The sequence below is a fragment of the Sus scrofa genome, chromosome 7 (assembly GCF_000003025.6).
Source record: "Sus scrofa isolate TJ Tabasco breed Duroc chromosome 7, Sscrofa11.1, whole genome shotgun sequence".
NCBI classification, from domain to species: Eukaryota; Metazoa; Chordata; class Mammalia; order Artiodactyla; family Suidae; genus Sus; species Sus scrofa.
Window position 1 is genome coordinate 27,231,487 of NC_010449.5, and position 22,886 is coordinate 27,254,372.

Consider the following 22,886-nt stretch of genomic DNA (forward strand, 5'->3'; position numbering starts at 1 on the left):
CACCCAGGTAACCACTTTCTTAGACTTAGAGTAAGCCCACTGAGGACATATATTGTAAAATTTGACGGCTTCATGCAACTGAAATTTACTAAATTTTAGCTTTGAAATAACTTCTCTCTTGAAGTACACTTTGTCAAAAAGGTCAACCTTTCTGTAAGGTTTTTTTTTTTTTTTTCCCTTATTTAAAGTTTTTAAAAAACTATAGTTGATTGACAGTGTTCTGTCAATTTCTGCTGTAAAGCAAAGTGACCCAGTTATTTATATTTATATATACACACACACACACGCACATTCTTTTTCTCATATTACCTTCTATCATGTTCTGTCACGAGAGATTAGATGTAGGTCCCTGTGCTGTACAGCAGGACCTCATTGCTTATCCCTCCTAAATGTAATAGTTTGCATCTACGAACCCCAGACCCCCAGTCTATCCCACTTCCTCTCCCTCGGTAACCACAAGTCTGTTCTCTATGTCCATGAGTTTGTTTCTCTTCTGTAGATAGGTTCACTTGTGCCATATTTTAGTGCCACATATAAGTGAAATCATGTGGTATTTGTCTTTCCTGTTGTGATTTCACTTAGTATGACAATCTCTGGTTCCATCCATGTTGCTGCAAATGGCATTGTTTTGTTCTTTTTTATGGCTGAGTAGCATTCCATTGTGTATATATACCATATCTTCCTAATCCATTCACGTGTTGATGGACATTTAGGTTGCTTCCATATTTTGGCTATTGTGAACATACAGGTGCATATATCTCTTTGAATGAAAGTTTTTTTCCAGATGTGTGCCCAGGAGTGGGATTGCTGGGTCATATGGTAGTTCTATATTTAGTTTTCTGAGGTACCTCCATCCTGTTTTCCATAGTGGTTGTACCAACTTATATTCCCACCAACCATGTAGGAGGATTCCCTTTTCTCCACACCCTCTCCAGTGTTTTTTGTAGACTTAACTAATTATACCCATTCTGACCAGTGTGAGGTGGTACTTTATTGTAGTTTTGATTTGCATTTCTATAATAATTAGTGATGTTGAGCATTTTTTTCATGTGCCTATTAGCCATTGTATGTCTTCTTTGGAAAAATGTGTATTTAGGTCGTCTGCCCATTTTTCATTAGGGTTGTTTGGTTTTTTTGCTGTTCAGTTGTATGAGTTGTTTATTTTGGAGATTAATCCCTTGTTGGTTGCATCGTTTGCAACTATTTTCTCCCATTCCGTAGGTTTTGTTTGTTTGTTTTATGGTTTCCTATGCTGTGCAAAAGCTTGTCAGTCTGATTAGGTCCCATTGGTGTATTTTTGTTTTTATTTGTATTGTCTTGGGAGAGTGACCTAAGAAAACATTTGTATAGTTCATGTCAGAGAATGTTTTGCCTATGTTCTCTTCTAGGAGTTTGATGGTGTCTTGTGTTTAAGTCTTTAAGGCATTTTGAGTTTATTTTTGTGCATGGTGTGAGGTTGTGTTCTAGTTTCATTGATTTACATGCAGCTGTCCAGTTTTCTCAGCACCACTTGCTAAAAAAGACTGCCTTTCCCATTTTATATTCTTGCCTCCTTTGTTGAAGATTAATTGACCATAGGTGTCTGGGTTTATTTCTGGGTTCTCTATTCTGTTCCATTGGCCTGTATGTCTGTTTTTGTACCTGTACCACACTGTCTTAATTACTCTAGCTTTGTAAGTCTGAAAGAAGTTATGCCTCCTGCTTTTTTTTTTTTTTTTTTAAACTTGGGATTGCTTTGGCAGTTCTGGGTCTTTTATGGTTCCATATGCATTTTTGGATTGGGAGTTCCTGTTATGGCTCAGTGGAAATGAATCTGACTAACATCCATGAGGAAGCAGGTTCAATCCCTGGCCTTGCTCAGTGGGTTAAGGATCTGGCATTGCCTTGAGCTGTGGTGTAGGTTGCAGACATGGCTTGGATCTGGCGTTGCTGTGGCTGTGGTGTAGGCCAGCGGCTACAGCTCTGATTGGACCCATAGCCTGGGAACTTCCATATGCCTCGGGTGCAGCCCTAAAAAGACAAAGAAAAAATTTTTGGATTGTTTGTTCTAGTTCTGTGAAAAATGTCATGGGTAATTTGATAAGGGTTGCATTAAATCTGTAGATTGCTTCTGTAAGGTATTATGTAGAACAGGGGAAAGAAGGAATAGAGTAAGAGCTCTTGGCCTCCAACAAGGCTGTTCTCTCTGGGTTTTCATATTATGCAAACACACGCTCACTAAGTACCATCCTTTAAGCAAATGAGACTTCTTAGGTTACTGGGATCCTTCCCAGCCTTCACGTTTCCCTCCTTTTCCTAAAGCTTGCATGGAGCACAATCCTGGAGAAATGTTAATTTTTTTTCTTTTTTCTTTTCGATAGGTGGAATACATGTTGGTATCTTTCGATCATGAAAGTAAAAAAGTCCAGTTGGTCCTGTCTGGAGAGGAACTTCTTGAAACTCTACAAGAAAAGGGGGAAAGGACAAACCCAAAGTAAGCTGACATACTGAAGTCTGGTTTTGGTTTCTGAAACTGTTTGAACCACCAGAATAGCATCTTTTCTCTGATGCAGGAGACAGGAGGGCACAGTAGTTTAGAGCCCAGGCTCTGGTTCCAAGTCACCTGGGTTCAGATTCCACTTCCTTTGCTTAATAGCTGGGTAACCTTAGGCGAGGTACTTAACTCCTCTGTGCCTCCGTTTCCTCATCTGTAAAGTAGTGATAATAATAATACCTGCCTCTTAGGGTGTTGACACTTTAAATATATTAATAAGCACTAGGAAGAAGAAACTCAATATAAAGCCTGTTTACTATTCAAACATTAAAGAAAATTACTGGCAAAGTAGTACCAAGATTACAAACCATGGTGCCAGATAAAACTTGCAGATTGGTTTTGTTTGGCTGGCAGGATGTTTTAAAAATATTTCGGAGTCATGTATCCTCGAGTTCATTTTTCTACGCATTAAATTTGGGGAGGCTGCATTAGAGTTTGGAGCCCAGCATTCAACTGGAAGAGTCTGTAAGTCCCCATGTCCCTCCCTGCGGAGTGGACTAGCTTGCTTGTCTTGAACATTGAGTGCTCTGTGTGTGTTTCGATTATTTATAAATATTTTGGACTCAGTATTTAGTTGAAGAGCTATGGAAAATTAACAGCCTTTGGGAATTGTAGAAAGTTCTTGGCTTCACTTATACCCAGTGGCTTCTAAATTTTTTGAAGCAACTTTTGCAAAACTAAAAAGGGAGCAGATGGCAGCAGCAGCAGCAGAATAAGATGGAATGACACTTGTTCTCCCCTGTAGCCATCCTACCCTTTGGAGACCAGAGTATGGGAGCTACATGATCGAAGGGACTCCCGGCCAGCCGTACGGAGGGACCATGTCCGAGTTCAACACGGTGGAGGACAATATGAGGAAACGCCGCAAAGAGGCCACGTCTTTACTGGGGGAAAACCAGGCTCTCTGCACAATCACTTCATTTCCCAGGTTAGTTCCTGTATCGGCCTGCCGGGTGGGCATCTTGCATCTGATCCCAGCACTTGACTCTGGGGCTCTCATGCTTTGTGGACAATTAAACATGCATCTGCAACAGAGTCACACGCCAGCCTCTGCCAATGGTGGCGACCAGGAGGACCCTGGTGAGGACTGTCTTGGCTCCCTGGGAAGGACCCAAGGCTACTGGGACTGCTGAGCACCGCATCCACATCCCCAGACTAGGGGAGGGAGCAACCCTGATTCCGGAAGGAAGGAGGTGATCAGTGCTCCCTCGCTCACTGTCACGCTGCTCCACCAGGCCCCTGCTGGGGGGCTGGCATTAGTGCCCCCAGGGCCTAATGGGGCCTAGTCATTGGGTCACGTTGGGTTGTGCTGAAAAGATTTAGGATTTGTCATCAAATCTAGTACGGCTAAAAGTTTGTAAAAGTAAATATTGTCAAAAAATTTTGTAAAAGAAAAAAAACAAAACAGTGGAATCTGCTCTTAGCTTAGAATGAGGTCCGTAAATACGCAGTTACGCATAGGACCTGTACACAGGAATGCAGTTCTCCCAAATCATAAATCTGGTTATCTCTGCTAGGTATCTGTGAGCTTGTGGCAAAGTATGCTTACCTCCCCAAGGTTCAGAAGTGCTTTGGGGACTGGTATCCATGGCCCGGAACACTTAGAACTCTTTTCCTGATAAACGTGAGCACAGGTATCCACAGTCACACCGCTGGTCTTAGAAGGACCCTTAAGGGGAATGTTGTTTTCTGAACGCTCCCTGATAACGTCTCTATAAATAAATAGTTGAAACCTTATTTAAGCCACTCATCAGACATCTAGAGAAGTGTCTTTTGCTTTCTCTTACATTATTATGAAGGGAGGAGAGTTGTGCTAGGAATAAGTTTTATTCTAAAAATCTAATTTTTCTAAAAAAAAAAAAAAGCCTAACCACATCTTTTATTTATTTATTTAATTTTTTGCTTTTTAGGGCCGTGGGTGTGGCATATGGAAGTTCCCAGGCTAAGGGTGTAATTGGAGCTATAGCTGCCGGCCTACACCACAGCTCACAGCAACACCAGATCCTTAACCCACTGAGAGAGGCCAGGGATCGAACCTAAAAACTCCATGGTTCCTAGTCGGATTCATTTCCAGTGCGCCACGGCGGGAATTCCTAACCATATGTTTTACGATAGAGAGGATATTTTTGGATTTGTAAGCAAAACAAGAGTAATAATTGTTTAGTTGTGAAAGCCTCACCTTCTATCCAGAGTTAAATGATAAGGAACATTTTATTTGGGGATCGAGAGAAAAGAAGACTCAGATTCTTTTTTGTCCTTTTAAGGCCACACCTACAGCATATGGAAGTTCCCAGGCTAGGGGTTGAATCAGAGCTGCATCTGAGGCTTACACCACAGCCACAACAACTTGGACTCTGAGCCGCATCTGCTACCTATACCACAGTTCATGGCAGTGCTGGATCCTTAACCTGCTGAGCAAGGCCAGGGATTGAACCTGAATTCTCACAGAGACTTCGTTGGGTTCTTAACCCACTGAGCCACGTGGGAACTCCAAGACTTAGATTCTCAAGTGTAAGTACTGTGATTCTGTAAACAGGTGAAACTGGTGATGTGGTTTTGTAATCCAAATAGTTGTCTCATGACTATTTAAATTTCAACTAATCACACTACGTAAGATGAGAAATTCAGTTCCTCACCTTCACTAGCCTCAATCCCAGTGCTCAGTACCGCCTGTGGCCTCGTTGGTCCTGGGCAGTGCAGATGGGAACCATTCCCATGGCTGTGGAGATTCTGCTGGGCACTGCTGTTCTAAATGGAGACCAGAGCTTGGAGATGAGGACCTGAGTCCAGACACACACATGCTCACCTCCCTTCCTCCAGCCTGATTCTGGTCAGCAGAGAACCCTCTGGTTCTAGTTGTCACTCTCCTCCAAGGCTTTCCCTAAGGCTGCAGGCTCACATGCACGTGGCTGCAGGAATTCTCAGGAGCCCCCATTGGAGCTGGGAATTGTTTTCCAGATAAGATCTTCAAATGTGAGCAGCTGGTTTTACTAAAGATGGGGTTGAAAGTAAGGCACAGGCTAATTAGTCTTGGCTCCCAACCAAAAGGTTTCTATGGATCTACACCCTGCAGGGGTCTGTCTTGCTTTCTTTCTGCTAAATTTGTGAGACCGTGTCCTCTGTCACATCACACTGAACAATGACCTTAAAATTCCTAACTTGGAAGAGCTGATGACCTCACTGCCAATGATGTGGAATTTGAGTTTTACATTGAGAGATAAATATGGAGTTTCATTTCAGTGTTGGAATTAAATAAAGCTCTTCCTTAGGTTAAGTGAGATAATAGGGTTGACTTTCAGCCTCCAGAGGTAGATCTGGGCATGGCCGGGGACACTGGCAGAGAGAGCCCGCCTAATCTGGAGGGGTTGCATGAGGTGACAGGCAACCAAGTTTATGGGGAGGTGGTAATGTGCAGGGGTCAGAGCTGGGACAGGAAGATGCCGCAGGAGCCACGTGGCAGAAACAGCCGAGGCGGCCGTAAGTGTTCTGTAGGCCCTGAGCAGATGGAGACTCTGATAAAATCAGTACAGGGCTGGAGTCACAAGAGAAGAGCATGGCGAGCAAGACAGACCGCAAAGGCGCGGCTGCAAAGAGTGCAGTGTTCACAGAGCACCTGTGTGCCGAGCCCCCTGGAAAGGGCAGCGTTACATGTGCAGTGTTGTTCACCCCTGGAGCCAGATTCTGTCTATTTAGTTCTTCAATTTGTCGCAGATTAGGCTGCCCGGGGTTCACGCTGCCTGAGTACAAGCCCAACCCCGTGGAAGAAGGAGCTTCCAAGTCCCTCTTCTTTCCAGACGAAGCGATAAACAAGCACCCGCGTTTCAGGTGAGTGTGCGGACCACCCAGGCCCCGCCTTCAGAGGGTGAGGTGTGTTTCCCCCCCACACCCCCAGATCCCTACTGGCCACTTGCCCATTCCTTTGGCAGTTAACCGGAGAAGCCAGCAGCGCCATGGCCATACCTGTTCACGCCCTTGCTCCCCCAAGGCTGCCTAATGGGTGCTGCTTGTATGCAGTCTGCCTTTGCCCGTTTTCCAAGTCATCCTAAAGTTGTTCACTTCGCTGCAGATTTTTTTCCAGTCCTGGTTCTCTAAACACCTGTTTGGGAAAGCCTTCTTTTCGTTATTCTTACCTTTCTCCCCTCTGTAAGTTACCACCAGTATCTGATCCACTCCCCCACGTACCTTGACAGTAAGATAAAATATGCACAGTATGTGTGTGTGTAACAGGCCCTCTCTGCTATTAACTTCCATTAACTTCTAGGTCCGATAATGTGTACCTTTCATTCCTGGGTTTCAAGTTACTTCCAGGCCCACACCAGTTTGATCTCAGCTTCGTACCTTTGTGTCTCACGCTGTCCTGAACTCGGGCTCCTGACCTAGAGTGAGGGACCTGTGACTTCTCAGTGTTCATTCCTGTAACAGGAATTCTGCACACTAGCTATATGCAGAATCTTTGGTGGTGGGGGCTAAAGATACATAAACATAGTTTCCCACACCAAGTGTTAAGAGTGTGTCAAGGGGAAAACAGGGCTATTTGGCTGCATGAAAACGTGGATTATGATGAGTGTCCAAAGATGATAATACCAGGGATCTTCCTTGGAGAGAGGAGGGTGCTTCTGACTGAGGGAGTGAGTCAAAGGCAGGCCTCCTGACAGAGGTGACATTTAAGCCGAGCCCAGAGTCGCATTGTCTGGTAGAACCATAATATAAGCCATAGGTGTAATTTCAATAATAAGTTAGTAGCCGTGTTAAAAAAGTAAAAGTGTACTTTATAACATTTGATTTAACCCTGTATATCTAAAATGTTACATCAACTTGTAATCAGTGTTTTTAAATCATTAACAAGAAATTTTATTTCTGTACCAAGTCTTCAAAGCCTGGTACGTGTCACCCTCATAGCACATTTTGATTAACACTGGCCGCATGTCCAGTGCTTGCAGCCCTGGCGTGCCTGGGGCTTTCTGGAACAGACGTTGTGGTCTGGAGGATAAGGAATAATGTGGCAGGCTGGGTGTGGTGGGGGTGATGAGGTACTGGGGCCCAGTGGTGCAGTGAGTCTTAACTACAGTTTGGCTCAAGACTTTGGACTTAACATGGGAAATGTAGAAACACAGAGCGAGGCCAGACCACGGCAGACATTGAACCCTTGAGCTTGGTTCTGTGAGTCACGGGGAGCCTGGGGTCAGGGCTTGGGCAGGGGAGAGAGTCAGAGGATGTGGTATTAGTGCAAAGCCTCCTTTCAGGAAATCCTCTCAGCGTCTCTTGGTGCACGTGAATTTTCTGTAGGGTTGTCTGAGAGGATTAGTTAGAGGGAGGATTTCGTTCTGTGTACTTGCATATTATCCAATTCTTCTTTTGCATGCTGGTTCCTAGGTGACCACCTTGTGACGTTTGTTGTCTGTTTCAGTACCCTAACAAGAAACATCCGGCACAGGAGAGGGGAGAAAGTTGTCATCAATGTCCCAAGTAAGTCTCAGAGGTGGTGGGTGGGAGAGACGCCCCACCCGTTGTTCATCCTAGACTCTCACCCATTTCCTGCTCTTTTCTTTCTCTCTCTCTTTTTTTTTTAATTATCACTGCAGTATTTAAGGACAAGAACACACCGTCTCCATTTATAGAAACATTTCCTGAGGATGATGAAGCAGCGAAGGCTTCTAAGCCGGACCACATTTACATGGATGCCATGGGCTTTGGGATGGGCAATTGCTGTCTCCAGGTATTGTTTCAAATATCCAGAGAGGCGAGCGGCCCCCATCCATTTGTATTTATTAACTTCTTTTCTTTCTATGCATATGTTTCTCTTTTAAAAATTACATTATAGGGAGTTCCTGTTGAGGCTCAGTGGTAATGAACCTGACTAGTATCCATGAGGATGTGGGTTTGATCCCTGGCCTCGCTCAGTGGGTTAAGGATCCAGCATTGCCACAAGTTGCAGCTTAGGTCTCAGATGCGGCTTGGATCCAGCATTGCTGTGGCTGTTGCTGTGTTTGAACCCTAGCCTGGAACTTCTGTGTGACTTGGGTGTGGCCCTAAAAATAAATAAATAAATAAATATCACATTTTATTTTTTTGTTTTTTATTTGTTTTGCTTTTTAGGACTGCACCCACGGCATGTGGAGGTTCCCAGGCTAGAGGTCAAATCAGAGCTGTAGCCGCCGGCCTACGCCACAGCCACGGCAACGCAGGACCCAAGCTGCATTTGCAACCTACACCACAGCTCACGGCAACAACGCCAGATCCTTAACCCACTGAGTGAGGCCAGGGATTGAACCCGCAACTTCATGGTTCCTAGTCGGGTTCATTTCTGCTGCGCCACGACGGAAACTCCAACATTTTAATCAGCTGAAATAACTGTACCATCTGTCTGAAAACCAGTGAAGTTATTTAAGTAAATTCATTGGAAGTTATCTCTGGACAGAATTTCCAGACTCTACAATTCACTATGAAGACATGCTTGTTAATGAACTTAAAATGTGCAATATTCTGTGGTTACTGTCTCGGCTTTCTGTGCCAAATTTTTGCTGCCATCTACTGACGGTCTAGCTTTGAGATCGTAAACACCACTCAAATCTTATTTCTGAAAATGGACTTTAATGGATGCACTGCAGAGTTTGTGATCCGAGGGAGGGGTTTTTTGAACTTTAAATTTTATTTTCCTACACGGCCATCTAGTGGTAGAAGAAGAAGAAGTATTTAGCAGCCCATGTTTGCCTTGCCCCTGGCTAAGTTGCACAGGGATGGAATATCCTTTCTCTTAATTGCTTGGTTAAAACTTCCCCTGGATCTAATCAGATTACAGGTGACCCGAGAGTTCCTGACGTGGTTTAGCGTGTTACAAACCCGACTAGTATCCATGAGGACTCGGATTCGATCCCTGGCCTTGCTCAGTGGGTTCAAGGATCCAGCTTTTCTTTGAGCTGTGGTGTATGTTCCAGATGCAGCTCGGATCTGGGATGGCTGTGGTGTAGGCCAGCAGCTGCGATTTGACCCCTAGCCCGGGAACTTCCATATTGCAATAGGTGTGGCCCTGAAATGAAGAAAAATAAAAGATAAAAATTTTAAAAAAGGTTACTGGTGCCCTCTCCCCTGGCAGCATGGAGGACTTGGGGATGGGGGTGGGTGGGACAGGACCCATCCGGCTGTTACTTCTTAGGTATTTGGGTAACTCCCTTTTCTTCTTCTGGCCTTGGTTTTCTCATCAGTTGAAAGAAGGGTTTATATTTGGGCCCCTTTTAGGTCTGACTCTGAGCTAGTATTTTTTCATTGTTTTTATTCACAGAAATACTTATTTTAACCTTTAATTTGTTTGAATTCATATTAGAACAGAAGTAGGGGTGGCGCAAAATTAAAAGTTTGAAGCTGAAAATTTTTTTCAAAGGGAAGGGGGAGATGCTGCTTGTCATTATCCAAGGAGAGTTTATCCAGTGCTGATTATTTGGCTGATGAGAAAGGGGTCCTGAGCAATAGAAAGCTGGCCCCACATAAGCCTCCCCGCCACCTCCTCCTTCCCAGCCCACTGGCTGTCCACTGGGCCAGGGACCCCGTGTCCATCATCTCAGACAACTGCACATAGACACACACCTTCTTGGACATACACCTCGGATGTGTTTTTATAACTATGTGTAATCAAAATTGAATGCCAGAGTCAGATTTTCCATGCTAAATGTGTTTAAATAACCATAGCCAAGGGTAATATTTCCCCCTGCTTCTCTTGACTTATATTGATGATAAAACATGTCTTCCAAACAAACCTAGGCCAGTGAGTTTCCCTACAGATGGTCACGTGTCATAAAAAAGAGACCTTTTGACTTTTAACTGCGTATCAGCTTTCCTATCTTAATTACAAATATTTCTAAAGAGAAATACTTCTAAAGAGCTCTAGAACTTAGAGGGCTTGGCTTTAAAATTATATCAGTGCTATTGTGCCAGTTGCCTTGTCTCCTTGGTTTAATATTAAACCATGGTGCTTTGCCATGGGTAGCACAGTTGCCTCATTCCAAAGGGATATTCTTTCCCTTGAAACACTGCATTTATACCAAATAAATATGTCCTAAGGGTAGACAGTTTACATTTTTATTTCCTGTAGATAGAGTTTTCCATCCAATTTAGGCTTTGTCGTGGGTTGAAAGTTGTTTTCTTTTTCTCAGTGGCGTGCCCAGCACCCTGTTTTCAACATGCCACTTAAAAATCATTAGCACTTACAGTGTCAGTGTGTGGTAAATGAAACAAATTCCACCAATCACTGTGGAAATCCTTGCTTTATCTAAATGAGCACTAGAAACTGCTTATTACAATAAAGCAAGAAAAAAATTATTTCAAAGTATTATTTTTAAGGTTAGTGAGCAACTTACTGTACAGGACAAAAGGCATCTTAACCCTATTCAAATTCTTAATTCTTGGGGGACTTTTCAGGAATCGTTTAATAAGTTGTGACAAGCTCCCCCCCACTAAGAAAATCCTGTGGCAGAGTTCCCACTGTGGTGCAGTGGTTTAAGAACCCAACTGCGGTGGCTTGGGTCATTGCGGAGGTGAAGGTTCGATCCCTGACCTGGGAATTTCCATATGCTGTGGGGGCAGCCATTAAAAAAAAAGAAAGAAAAATCCTGTGTCTCCAGAACTGGGTTCCAGGTAAATTTTACATATTTAGGTTTCTAACTCTATTTTTCATGCTTTTCTTTTCTTTTTTTTTTTACTCCTCATCAATTTCCCAGTGACATTGCTTCTCTTCTTATATGATACTTTAAAAGGATACCAAAACCATTTGTATATTCCTACCTTTTTTTTTTTTTTTTTTTTGTCTTTAGGGCTGTATCCGTGGCATATGGAGGTTCTCAGACTAGGGGTCTAATTGGAGCCACAGTCACAGCAACGTCAGATCTGAGTCGAGTCTGTGACCTACGCCAGCAGCTCACAGCAACGCCTGATCCTTAACACACTGAGCGAGACCAGGGATCGAACCTTTGTCCTTATGTATGGTTAATCAGGTTCGTTAACTGCTGAGCACGATGGGAACTCCATATATTCCTATCTTTTTAAGACGTTAAGAGCTCTTTTTTCCTTCCCCCCACTAAAGCCATTTCCATAGTCATGTCCTACATGGTTTGGCAGTAGCTATATCAGGCTTAGTGTAAGGGAGCTAGTCACTAAATATATTTAGAATAACTAAGTTGTATCTCTGTCATGACCCGGCTATTGAATTCTAGTTGCTAATTTTCTTAAGCATGTTTTTGTTTTCAGGATTTACCTGTGAATTGTCTAGTTTGTACTAGGCCATCTAAGAGAAGCCAATCAAAAAACTGAAAAGAGGGAGCTCCCGTCATGGCGCAGTGGTTAACGAATCCGACTAGGAACCATGAGGTTTCGGGTTCGGTCCCTGCCCTTGCTCAGTGGGTTAATGATCCGGCATTGCGGTGAGCTGTGGTGTAGGTTGCAGACGCGGCTCAGATCCTGCGTTGCTGTGGCTCTGGTGTAGGCCAGTGGCTACAGCTCCGATTGGACCCCTAGCCTGGGAACCTCCATATGCCGCGGGAGCGGCCCAAGAAAAATGGCAAAAAAGACGAAAAAAAAAAAAAACCTGAAAAGAAAAAATACTTATTATAGTGTCTTAAAAACAAAAATAACAGACACTCTAAAACTTGTAAGACTAATACAAGAAAGGACCTAGATAAACTTAAGAGATGTATGTTGAAGAACAATCAGCAGTCAGAAAACTTGGGAACACTTTAATCTCAATCCCTGTAAGTTTGGGCCATAGGGTCAGTTTTTCAAGTATCTCACCGTTTTATAAAAATAAAACTTACCTTTGATCCTGTGTTCTCTTTGGCACCTTCTTTCCTTCTAGATACTCTATGCACTTACTAAATATTAAGGACTAAGTGGGTGTCAGACCCTCTACCCCAGACATGCTGGGGATAGAGGACCACAGGGCAGACCTCTGCCCTCCTGGGGCTTACAGTTTAGGGGTGGGGCCGCTACTCTGCTGTTTAAACAAAAAACAAAACAGGGAAAGTTGAGACCTGACTACTACTGGAACTAACAAGTTGTGATTGAAACAATAAACATGCACTCAGCAGTTATTTCAAATGTTAAGCACTTAAATTATTTCCTGCACTGACACTAAATTCACACTGTCATTATTAAATAACAATAGGATGTGGGAACTCTTATGTGCTACCACAGCCACATTTGGTGTTCTCTGCCCCTTTCGCTGCCCTGCACCCTGCAGAGGGGCAGTGGGTTTTTTGCTTGTTTCTTTGGGGGTGTGGGGGTGGTTGTTTTCTCGAGGATATGTACTAATCCGTTATGCGATCATCTCTGCTTAACTCGTAGGTCCTACCCACCCTCCTGTGTGGGCTTCCTAGGCCATCTGCCCTTCTTAGTGTAAATATTAGGGCCTGCTCCCCAGATACTTCTCCAGTTCAAGTTTTTCTTCCTGGTACCAGCGCTGGAAACCAGGCCACTCACAGGGCTTTTGTGCTGTTGCTTGGGTTGTGTGCCCATCGTGTCGTGGTGCTGCTGCTTCCTGTCCTGTCCCAGGAACACCCAGGCAAAGCCCAAGTTGGTCCGCACTGGTTGCCCGCACCGACCACCAGGCCCGCTTTGGCTCCACTGTGCCTCTTCCCACTGGTGCTCAGCTTTTCCTGGACAGTGTCTGGGTTTTAACTACTCTCCCTTTCCTCTGGTCCTGCCCCTTTCCAGCAATTTCCCGTGGTGCCACCAGTGAACTTTGAGACCCATCATTTGCATCTCCAAATCCCTTTTGTACCATAATTGATACAAGCCCTCAGGTAACTGGATGTCAGATGTGCGGCTGTAGAAGGAAATAAGCCAGCAGAGGAGGAAATGCCTAGATGAACTTCACCGTTAATCTGGGTCTTAATTTTCATTCCTGATATCTTACTTAATTTTACTTAACTTTGGAGCATGGTTATTTATATTAGATGTGAACATGAGTAAATCCATTTTTGAGCAGAATGCATCCCAGACAGCTTTTAAAGCAAAACTCCAACTCCTGTATGAAGTGTGGTCAGTAGTATGACCGATCATTACATGCCACGCCCAGCCACCCTCCTTCTCAGATTTGACTCCCTGCAAGGATGGTAATGGTTTTGTGTAGTTGTCTAATAACTCACACTTCTTAAACAGGTAACGTTCCAAGCCTGCAGCATCTCTGAGGCCAGATACCTTTATGATCAGTTGGCCACTATCTGCCCAATTGTCGTAAGTAGAAATTACATCTGATTTTAAAAACTTCTTTGTAGAAAATAAAGACTGCATGTGCAAAATTTGCTGACCGTGTGCTATTTAAGTCCAGTTAAGACTTCATTTAGAACTGAACTAACACGAGTAGTATGCAGAGTTAGAGCTGATGGGTCAGAGTCTAACCAGTCCTGTTGCTGGTAAGGCATTTATGTGTCCAAGTGTCGAGTTTGAGCACACATTTCCCCTCTCGTGTCCCAAGTGTCCTCACGTTACAGAGAGGAGAGTATAAATGAATCAGATGTGAGGATTTGAGTCCCCTCGGGTGTATTTCACTCTGAGGAAGCGGGCACAGTCGCTAAGGTAGAACTCTGTATGGGTTGCATAAATTGATTCCTCCTGACCAAAGGTAACTGCATGAAAAGCATGTAAGTGACACTTTGAACTTGCTGACTTCTGTTTGTTTTTAGATGGCTTTGAGTGCTGCGTCTCCTTTTTACCGAGGCTATGTGTCAGACATTGATTGTCGCTGGGGCGTGATTTCTGCATCTGTAGATGATAGAACTCGGGAGGAGAGAGGCCTGGAGGTGGGAATGCTTTTCCTTATTAGCCTTGTAAATCCAGTAGGTAAAGTGGGGTGCTTGTAACCACTCGCGATGTTGATGTCTCCCTTAAGTATTTACCCTGAGTGCGTTTGTCATGTGTGGGAAGAAACTGACAGGTTATCAACCTGCCTTTGACTTCACAGTGTGTTGGGGGTGAGAATGTGGGAACTGACTGGGTAAGGGTGGGGTTGGGGGAGTTAGTTTTCATCATTTGTTGAGATCTGTTTTATCTTCTAAAATTAGGAGTGTAGTTTTTCTAGATTTTGGAGGTCAGTGCTGATGGCTATTGTTACCAGAAGGCTTTTTGGTGCTATGTACTCGCTTTGTGATGTTCGCACTGTGAAGCGTGTAATCTATTGTCAGATTCTTTGGTTCCTTATAAAGCGTTTGCCTAATAAGTGTAGGCTTATGCCTCTTGTTTGCATGTTGAATTGTGCCCCTGCATCCCTTCAACCAAGAGTGTGCATCAGAACTACTTATAAAGGTCTTTAAAAATAGATACTCAGGCCTACTGTAGACCCAGAAAGTAAGTATGTCCAGAACTGAGACTAGAGCGAGGCGTTAATTAAAGGAGCCCTCATAGGTGATTCTGATGTGCTTGACCAGGGCTGTACTACTGCTGCTCTGGTCTTTGTATAATTGCCTATAAATTGTTGAACATGCTTTTTAAGTAGAAATAAACTTAAAAGGAGAAATCATTTTAATGGCTTTGTTTTATAAGCTGTACTTTTGCTTTCAACATTGGCATTTTCCTAGCTTAATAAGAATGAAGATGATCTGCTTTAAAAAAAATACGTGTGTGTGTGTGTGTATACACACACACAATTAAATCATACCAGAAAACACTACTTAAATTGCCTCCAGATTTTTAAATACAATTTTTCCTAATACTTTTCAGAGTTAACTAGCTTCTATTCAGGATCTTATTTTCAAGTTGGACAGCCTTTGTGTCAAAGTATATAGCCTTTTAATAAAATTATTTCGGGTACTAGTTTATTTCCGCATCATTTTAAATGGCATTCATTCATGTTTTTGCAATTTTAGCCATTGAAGAACAATAGGTATAGGATCAGTAAGTCCCGATACGATTCAATAGACAGTTACTTATCTGAGTGCGGTGAGAAATACAATGACATCGACCTGACGAAAGACGAAGAAATCTACGAACAGCTGTTGCAGGAAGGTGAGCCTCTGTCCCTTTTTTCTAGATTTGATTGTAAGCTTTTATTCCGTCAAAGCTCTTCTAAACTCTTGCTGACTCCTGGTCTGGTTTCTGTTTTTAGTGTGAGGTCTCTTCACTTTTCTTATGAGACTGCTTGTTCCTAAAGCTTCAAGTTCTAAATGTTTATGAGATCTTGACTTTTATCGAAAAGAACTTACTTTGGACGTCTGTCCCTAGGTCCCCAGCAGTGCCCTGCCTCCCCGCCCAGGCATTGTGTTAAGGAGCAGGTGCAACTCAGACACTCCCCCAGGGTCCATAGGCTAAAACCCAGGGCCACATGAGAGTTCTGCACAAAATAGCCGTTTCCTAGGCTTCCAGACACCCTGTCTTCAAACTTCCCAAGCTGTCCTGCCATCTTACTGGGCACGGAGAACAGCTTTGAAGCAACCCCAGTGTGACTTCTCTCTGCAGGCATCGATCATCTCCTGGCCCAGCATGTGGCTCACCTCTTCATCAGAGACCCGCTAACTCTGTTTGAAGAGAAAATCCACCTGGACGACGCCAATGAGTCTGACCATTTCGAGGTATCTGCTGAAATGCATTTCACTCCATTAACCAAGAGGGGAGACGGTTTTCCGGACCCATGAGGAGTTGGTGACAACAGAAGCCTCTGATGACTTTTATTTTGTCTTTTTATGACCTCACCCATGGCATATGGAAGTTCACAGGCTAGGGTTCAAATCAGAGCTACAGCTGCCAGCTTACGCCATGGCCACAGCAACCCCAGATCCCAGCTGCACCTGTGACCTACACCACGGCTTACAGCAATGCCGAATCCTTAACCCATTCAGCGGGGCCAGGGATTGAACTGGTGTCTTCACGGATACTAGTTGAATTCATTACTGCTGAGCCACAATGGGAACTCCTAGAAGCTTCCGAAGACTTTCATGACCCAGTGCAAAGAACTAAGACAGATTCTGAATTGGTTCAGGTACGCTTATTTATGATTCTTACTCTCTCTCCCTCCTGAATTTTTTCACTCAGTATTTTCTCTCATTTGCAAAAACGGTGAAAAATTCAAATGTGCTTCCCACAAAAGATAGTATGACCACCTCTTTCAGGGCTGCTGGCATGTCACCTAACCTCTGTTATGTTGTTTCCCTAGCAAGTCACAGTCCAAGAATATCTTAAATTGTATCTTTTTGTGTTTGTAAATGGAAGGATGGTGTGGACAGTAAAGAGAATGCCTTCCATATTAAATATCAAATCATCTCAATATCTTCCTGGATGTGGGGAAAACTGGTCTTATTCTCTGCCTTTTGATTACAGAATATTCAGTCCACAAATTGGCAGACGATGAGATTCAAGCCTCCTCCTCCAAACTCCGACATTGGGTGGAGAGTAGAATTCCGGCCCATGGAGGTATGCGTGACAGGAATGGCTCAGATGTACCTGTTGCCAGCTGCCCACCACATGCTTGTGCCCCTGTCGGAGGCCCAGGTTGTTTGGAAGGCGGCACACATCAAGTGGGTGCTTGTTACGTGCAAGCCCAACAGCTCAGGAGCATTGCTTTCTGAGAACACATGGTGGGCAGGGGGCTTGCAGACCCGGAAGGGGGCTTAGGAGATGCTGGGGGACAGCATGGCCCCTGGGGGGGAGCTGTTTGCACAGTTGGTCCCCAAAGTCTCGGGCTCCTTGTCTAGGTGCAGTTGACAGACTTCGAGAACTCTGCGTACGTGGTGTTTGTGGTGCTGCTCACCAGGGTGATCCTCTCCTACAAACTGGACTTTCTCATCCCTCTGTCGAAGGTGAGGGCGAGTGCAGATTTGGAGCATAGTCTGTTGCTCATTCATATGTAGTGTTTGTTTCAGTTCTGATCTCATTTGGAATTATTCACCCTTTAGAATAAAATGCTCTCCTTCCACCTTATCTTTTTTTCCTCCTCCTTTTGAACTTAAGCTTATGCTATAGATTTTGGTACTGTTATGATGGAGACTCCTGAAAAAAAAGTACTAATAGTAGCTCCTTAGCCTATTTGAAAGTCATTGAGGGTTGCATTTGAATAACCACTGATTTCTAGAGGCTTTTTGGTTCAACATGGTGGTGATGATGGTGGTGGGACAAATGGGTTTTGTCTCCTCCAGTCCTATGCCCCTTGAAATATTAGACTTAGGGTGGAAGGAGCATGTGACTGCTGTAGTGCAGAGAAAGGGCACCTAGAGGAGCCAAACTGGAGAAGTTTCTGGACGGTGTAAAGAGGAATTCATAAAAGCAGAAATTAAAACTGGTGATCTTTATGAATTTGTGTCAAAACTAAGAGAAATAAAAAACATTTGAAATGAAGCCAGGGAGTTCCCTTGTGGCTCAACAGGTTAAGGACCTGATGTCGCTGCTAGGGCTCTGGTTGCACCTGTAGTGCAGGTTCTATCCCTGGCTTGGGAATTCATGTACTCTGTGGGCTTGGCCAAAAAAATTGAAGCCAGATGTTCCTAGCCATGATAGAATTTTAGATGCTTATTTGAATATATTCATAGAAGAATCTAGATTAATCCAAAGGTCATATGTGTCTCCTAAAAAAAAAAAAAAAAAAAATAGGAATTAGTGAGTGTGAGGGGCAAAGCTAAGTAATCAAAGACTGTACTGTTCATCCAACTTGAACCTAACAACGCTCTGACTTCTGTCTAGAGTTCATTATAGGACTAAGGGACTGCTGCTAAAAAGTTTTAAAAGTTCTCGTTCGAGAGTCTTAAAAAGTCACTGGAGAAAGGGAGAATTCACAAATAGGGTGTTGGGGGCTCTTCAGTGGGGGGACATGGCAGAGCCACAGGTGGGCAGGTGGCATCGGTGATCTTCTGCCCTTGGAGGGCCCACCTTCTTCCAGACCCAGCAGCCTGGAGTTCCCGTCGTGGCGCAGTGGTTAACGAATCTGACTAGGAACCATGAGGTTGAGGGTTCGGTCCCTGCCCCTTGCTCAGTGGGTTAACGATCCGACGTTGCCGTGAGCTGTGGTGTAGGTTGTAGACGCAGCTCGGATCCCGCGTTGCTGTGGCTCTGGCGTAGGCCGGTGGCTACAGCTCCGATTCGACCCCTAGCCTGGGAACCTCCATATGCCGTGGGAGCGGCCCAAGAAATAGCAACAACAACAACAAAAAGACAAAAGACAGACCCAGCAGCCTGCTGACTCTGACCCTTTCCTCACCAAAGTGAGGCAGCAAAGTCCCCGGGGCAGGGAGGAAAGAGCCCTGAATTCCAGACAGCAGGGGAGCTGGGGCCTTAGCCTTTTGGAGTTCCAGTGAGTCCTGGCTTTGAGGGTGGTGGAGGGGGCAGACCTGTCTCTGTCCCCTGCTCTCTCAACACCATAGATGCATCCCAGGTTTCCAAAGCTGCCTCAAAATGCAGGTGGCCACATGAGTGTAAGTTTTGGCATTGATTTTTAAGGTATGCTTCTGTTAGAATTCCTCATTGTTCTTAAAAACACACCCCTATCTGTGGTTGCGGGACACAGCCTCACATTAAAGTGCCAAGTCTGATCTGGCCACCAGCAGGCACATCTTCAGGGATGGGTCCTGACCACAGAAGGGCCGCAGCCCCACAGCAGAGCAGCAGCATTCTGACTTCAGGCTGTTCTGAGTCTGCCATGGTTTGTTTTCCTCCTTTAGGTTGATGAGAACATGATAGCAGCACAGAAGCGCGATGCTGTCCTGCAGGGAATGTTTTATTTCAGAAAAGATATTTGCAAAGGTACCACATTCCCTTACATTTCTGGGGTCCCTGTAGGCCACACAGGCCCCTGACGCCTTCTGCACCCTCTCCCGCAGGTGGCAATGCGGTGGTGGATGGCTGCGGCAAGGCCACAGGCAGCGCGGAGCAGGCGGCGGTGGCGGCAGCGGCAGAGTACACACTTATGAGCATTGACACCATCATCAATGGCAAGGTAGGGGCCCCACCTCTGCCTGCACCCTGTGCCCTTGGCACCAGTCGCCTCAGGCTCACAGCACTTCCCACCTCTTGCAGGAAGGGGTATTCCCGGGGCTGATCCCCATCCTGAACTCTTACCTGGAAAACATGGAGGTGGATGTAGACACCAGATGCAGTATCCTGAACTACCTAAAGCTGATTAAGAAGAGGGCGTCAGGTATGGTGTGCTTTTCTTTCTTGTTTAAAAATCTTTTGGAGTTCCCGTTGTGGCGCAGTGGTTAATGAATCCGACTAGGAACTATGAGGTTGCAGGTTCGATCCCTGGCCTTGCTCAGTGGGTTAAGGATCCGGTGTTGCCGTGAGCTGTGGTATAGGTTGTAGACACGGCTTGGATTCCGTGTTGCTGTGCGCTGTGGCATAGGCCAGTGGCTACAGCTCCAATTCGACCTCTAGCCTGGGAACCACCATATGCTGTGAGTGCAGCCCTATAAAGCAAAAAAAAAAAAAAAAAAAAAAAAATCTTTTAATGTAGGCTGAACCCGACGATATTCAGTTTTTAAAGTAGTCTTTTATTAAAGTATATGGTATTCTATCAGTGCACTTTCCACCTTGTAACAGCTCTGCATCCTCATCAATACTCGTTGGGTTTGTAACCTGCTGAGCCTCAACGGGAACTCCCCTTGGGAGGAATTCTTCAGACATTATGGAAAACATCTTGTTCCCAGCCCATCCCATGTAGCTGATACCAAAATGCCATGCTGATTTTTTTCAGGATTGTGTTCTTTTGGCCACTAAATGTCAACTTATTAAAGAAAAAAACAAACTGAATAATTAAAATACTATGAAATTGTTGTTCAAAAAAAGTTTTTTTTTTTTTTTCCTTTTCAGGGGAATTGATGACAGTTGCCAGATGGATGAGGGAGTTTATCGCAAACCATCCGGACTACAAGCAAGACAGTGTGATAACTGATGAAATGAACTATAGCCTCCTTTTAAAGTGTAACCAGATTGCAAACGAATTATGTGAATGTCCAGAGTTACTTGGACCAGCATTTAGGAAAGTAAAATACAGCGGAAGTAAAATCGACGCTTCTAGCTAGATATCCTGCAGAAAGAGAGACGTGTTACTGTGTTACCGAAGGATTGACCCAGGACTCACAGCCTGCACACACGTAGTGTGAGGGTCAGATGATAGCACTGCACTGTTTCCTGGGCCGCTCGGTAGGAGTGGGTTTAGAGGCTTCCTCCAGTTAGGTAGATCTAGAGTTTATACAGTGTATATGTACATAGTAAAGTATTTTTATGATTAACAGTGTATTTTAATAACATTGTATGGAAAGTCATTGTGAACTGGCTTGTACATTTTTTCAGTTCTTGCTCTGGAACAGCTACTGTCAAAGCAGTTTTGTAAATGTAATGTACTGGTAATTGTACTATATCTGCATTCCAGAGTTTAAAATGATTACTGTAAATTTTTGTTTTTTTAAAGACTTTACCCCGGGACCTGATTCACTGCAGCCTGTTGCTTCGCCTTACAGTTTGTTCTGCTAATTTTCTTTGAGTCGTCTCCTTTGGTGTACATATAAAATCACTATTGAATCCACTGAAGTGCTTCAAGGGGAATCTTGGATTTCTGGCACCTTATCTATGATGATTCTTTTGTAATTTGATTAGCTAACTGTGGATAACCCTGTCCATAGCTTTTACCACTAAACAAAAACCATCGAACTTATTTGTTTAAACTTACTAATTTTGGCATTGACTTTGAAGGCTACTCTGTTGGAAGAAAGACAGGTAGTGATGATTGGGGCTGATATTCTCTTTTGAAAAATGGGGGAGAATCGTTCTTCCCCTGTACACACCAAGAATAATGTCAAAAATGCCACAATGGAGTTCTCCCGTGGTGTAGCAGGTTAAGGATCGGGTGTTGTCACTGCAGTGGCTTGGGTCATTGCTGTGGCTTGGGTTTGATCCCTGGCCTGGGAAATTCCACATGCTGCGAGCACGGCCAAAAAAAAAAGCCACCAGCTCTTCTGTTGTGGCCTGTTTGTTCTGATTGCTGCTGTATACTTAAAATTTCAAATTGAACACATTTGCTAAAGTTTCTATTTGGTTACTTTTTCTCTAGTTTCCAGTAATCACATTATATTCTTCTAAAAAGCGATTCATTCTAGATTTTACTTGGGGAATATTCTTTATACAACTTACCTTCTCTTTGAGACTCATAATTAAATCATGATATGCACTAAGTTTTGTGAATCAGGACCCTAAATGTTTAATTGTAAATAATTTAATTTTCACACAATTGTTAGAGCTTTTTGTTCAAGGTTTTTTTCCCCAATTAAAAGTTTCAACTGCTTCTGAAATAACTATGTATAGTAGATTATGCAAACCTTTACAGGCATAAATATTTAAACTGTAATGCTAATTTTAAGAAGTTGCAATAAAGCTTCAGCTAAGCCTGTGTATGTACAAATACTAAGGTTTGTATTATATTTCATACATGCATTTTGGAGGATTAAAGAATGCCTGCTTTTCCTTTGCAACTTGCTTGTGTAAATTCAGGTTCTAAAAAGGCAGTAATATGTTTGTGGTATGAGGAAATAAAAGAATGGAATTGGCATTGCGAAAACTCTTAAATGTGTGAGTTCTACAGCTAAATCAGATGGTGGTAGAGTTTTGTTTGTTTTGTCTTTTTTTTTTTAATTAGCCCAGATTCCGTGAAATGATTTCTTCACTGCCATCCTCAGATCTTCGGAAGAAGAATTGTAGTAAATGGAAATAGATGTCTCACCTCCCTAGTAGCTGTCACCCGCTATGGGCAGGGAAGAAATAGCCACTGGAAGTGAATTTTTCTTTTACTCTGAACTGCTGCAGTGCTGAGTCAGTGGTCACATGGTGGATTACAAATAACTTGGGTGCTAGGTGCAAACCAGTGTGAGCCCGCTTAGACTGAATCACCAGGTCTTACAGAGAGATATCTGTTTCCAACCAATATCAACATCCTTCTCCTACCCACAACCCCTAGGTCATCTGGTCCACCCACTTCTCCCAACTTCATTGTTCTTTTTGTTCTCTTTTTTTTATATTGGAGTCTAGTTGGTTTACAGTATTGTGTTAGTTTCAGGTGTACAGCAAAGTGATTCAATTACATGTATACATATATCTTTCAGATTCTTTTCCCATATAGGTTATTATAGAATATTGAGTACAGTTCCATAAGCTATATGGTAGGTCCTTGTTTTTTTTAATCTATTTTATAGATTGAAATGTGTATATGTTAATCCTAAACTCCTAATTTATCCCTCCCCCACCTTTCCCCTTTGGTAACTATGTTTTCTTTGTGAGTCTTGGTTCTGTTTTGTATCATATTTTAGATTCCGCATTTAAGTGATGTAGTAGATACTTGTTTTTCCTTAACTTGCTTCACTTGTTTAATAATTTCTAGGTCCATCCATGTTGCTACAAA

General features: G+C 43.6%; 1 protein-coding gene across 3 annotated transcripts in view; it reads left to right on the plus strand.

Moving 5' to 3' along the window:
• GCLC (glutamate-cysteine ligase catalytic subunit) overlaps positions 1–22,049 on the plus strand; it is a 43,971-nt gene extending 21,922 nt beyond the window's left edge. Inside the window, exons 3-17 of one of the 3 annotated variants that reach the window (XM_021098556.1) lie at positions 2,361–2,473; positions 3,279–3,461; positions 6,245–6,358; positions 7,941–7,999; positions 8,116–8,249; positions 13,679–13,753; positions 14,203–14,319; positions 15,382–15,520; positions 15,971–16,083; positions 16,829–16,921; positions 17,203–17,307; positions 19,159–19,240; positions 19,318–19,433; positions 19,514–19,634; positions 20,306–22,044. In XM_021098556.1, the coding sequence (XP_020954215.1) occupies positions 2,370–2,473; positions 3,279–3,461; positions 6,245–6,358; positions 7,941–7,999; positions 8,116–8,249; positions 13,679–13,753; positions 14,203–14,319; positions 15,382–15,520; positions 15,971–16,083; positions 16,829–16,921; positions 17,203–17,307; positions 19,159–19,240; positions 19,318–19,433; positions 19,514–19,634; positions 20,306–20,517 (1,767 nt within the window). In that variant the 5' untranslated portion in view covers positions 2,361–2,369 and the 3' untranslated portion in view covers positions 20,518–22,044. Of the gene's footprint in view, positions 1–2,360; positions 2,474–3,278; positions 3,462–6,244; positions 6,359–7,940; positions 8,000–8,115; positions 8,250–13,678; positions 13,754–14,202; positions 14,320–15,381; positions 15,521–15,970; positions 16,084–16,828; positions 16,922–17,202; positions 17,308–19,158; positions 19,241–19,317; positions 19,434–19,513; positions 19,635–20,305 lie in introns of all 3 variants that reach the window. The other 2 variants (XM_003482164.4, XM_021098555.1) reach the window with 2 other exon arrangements.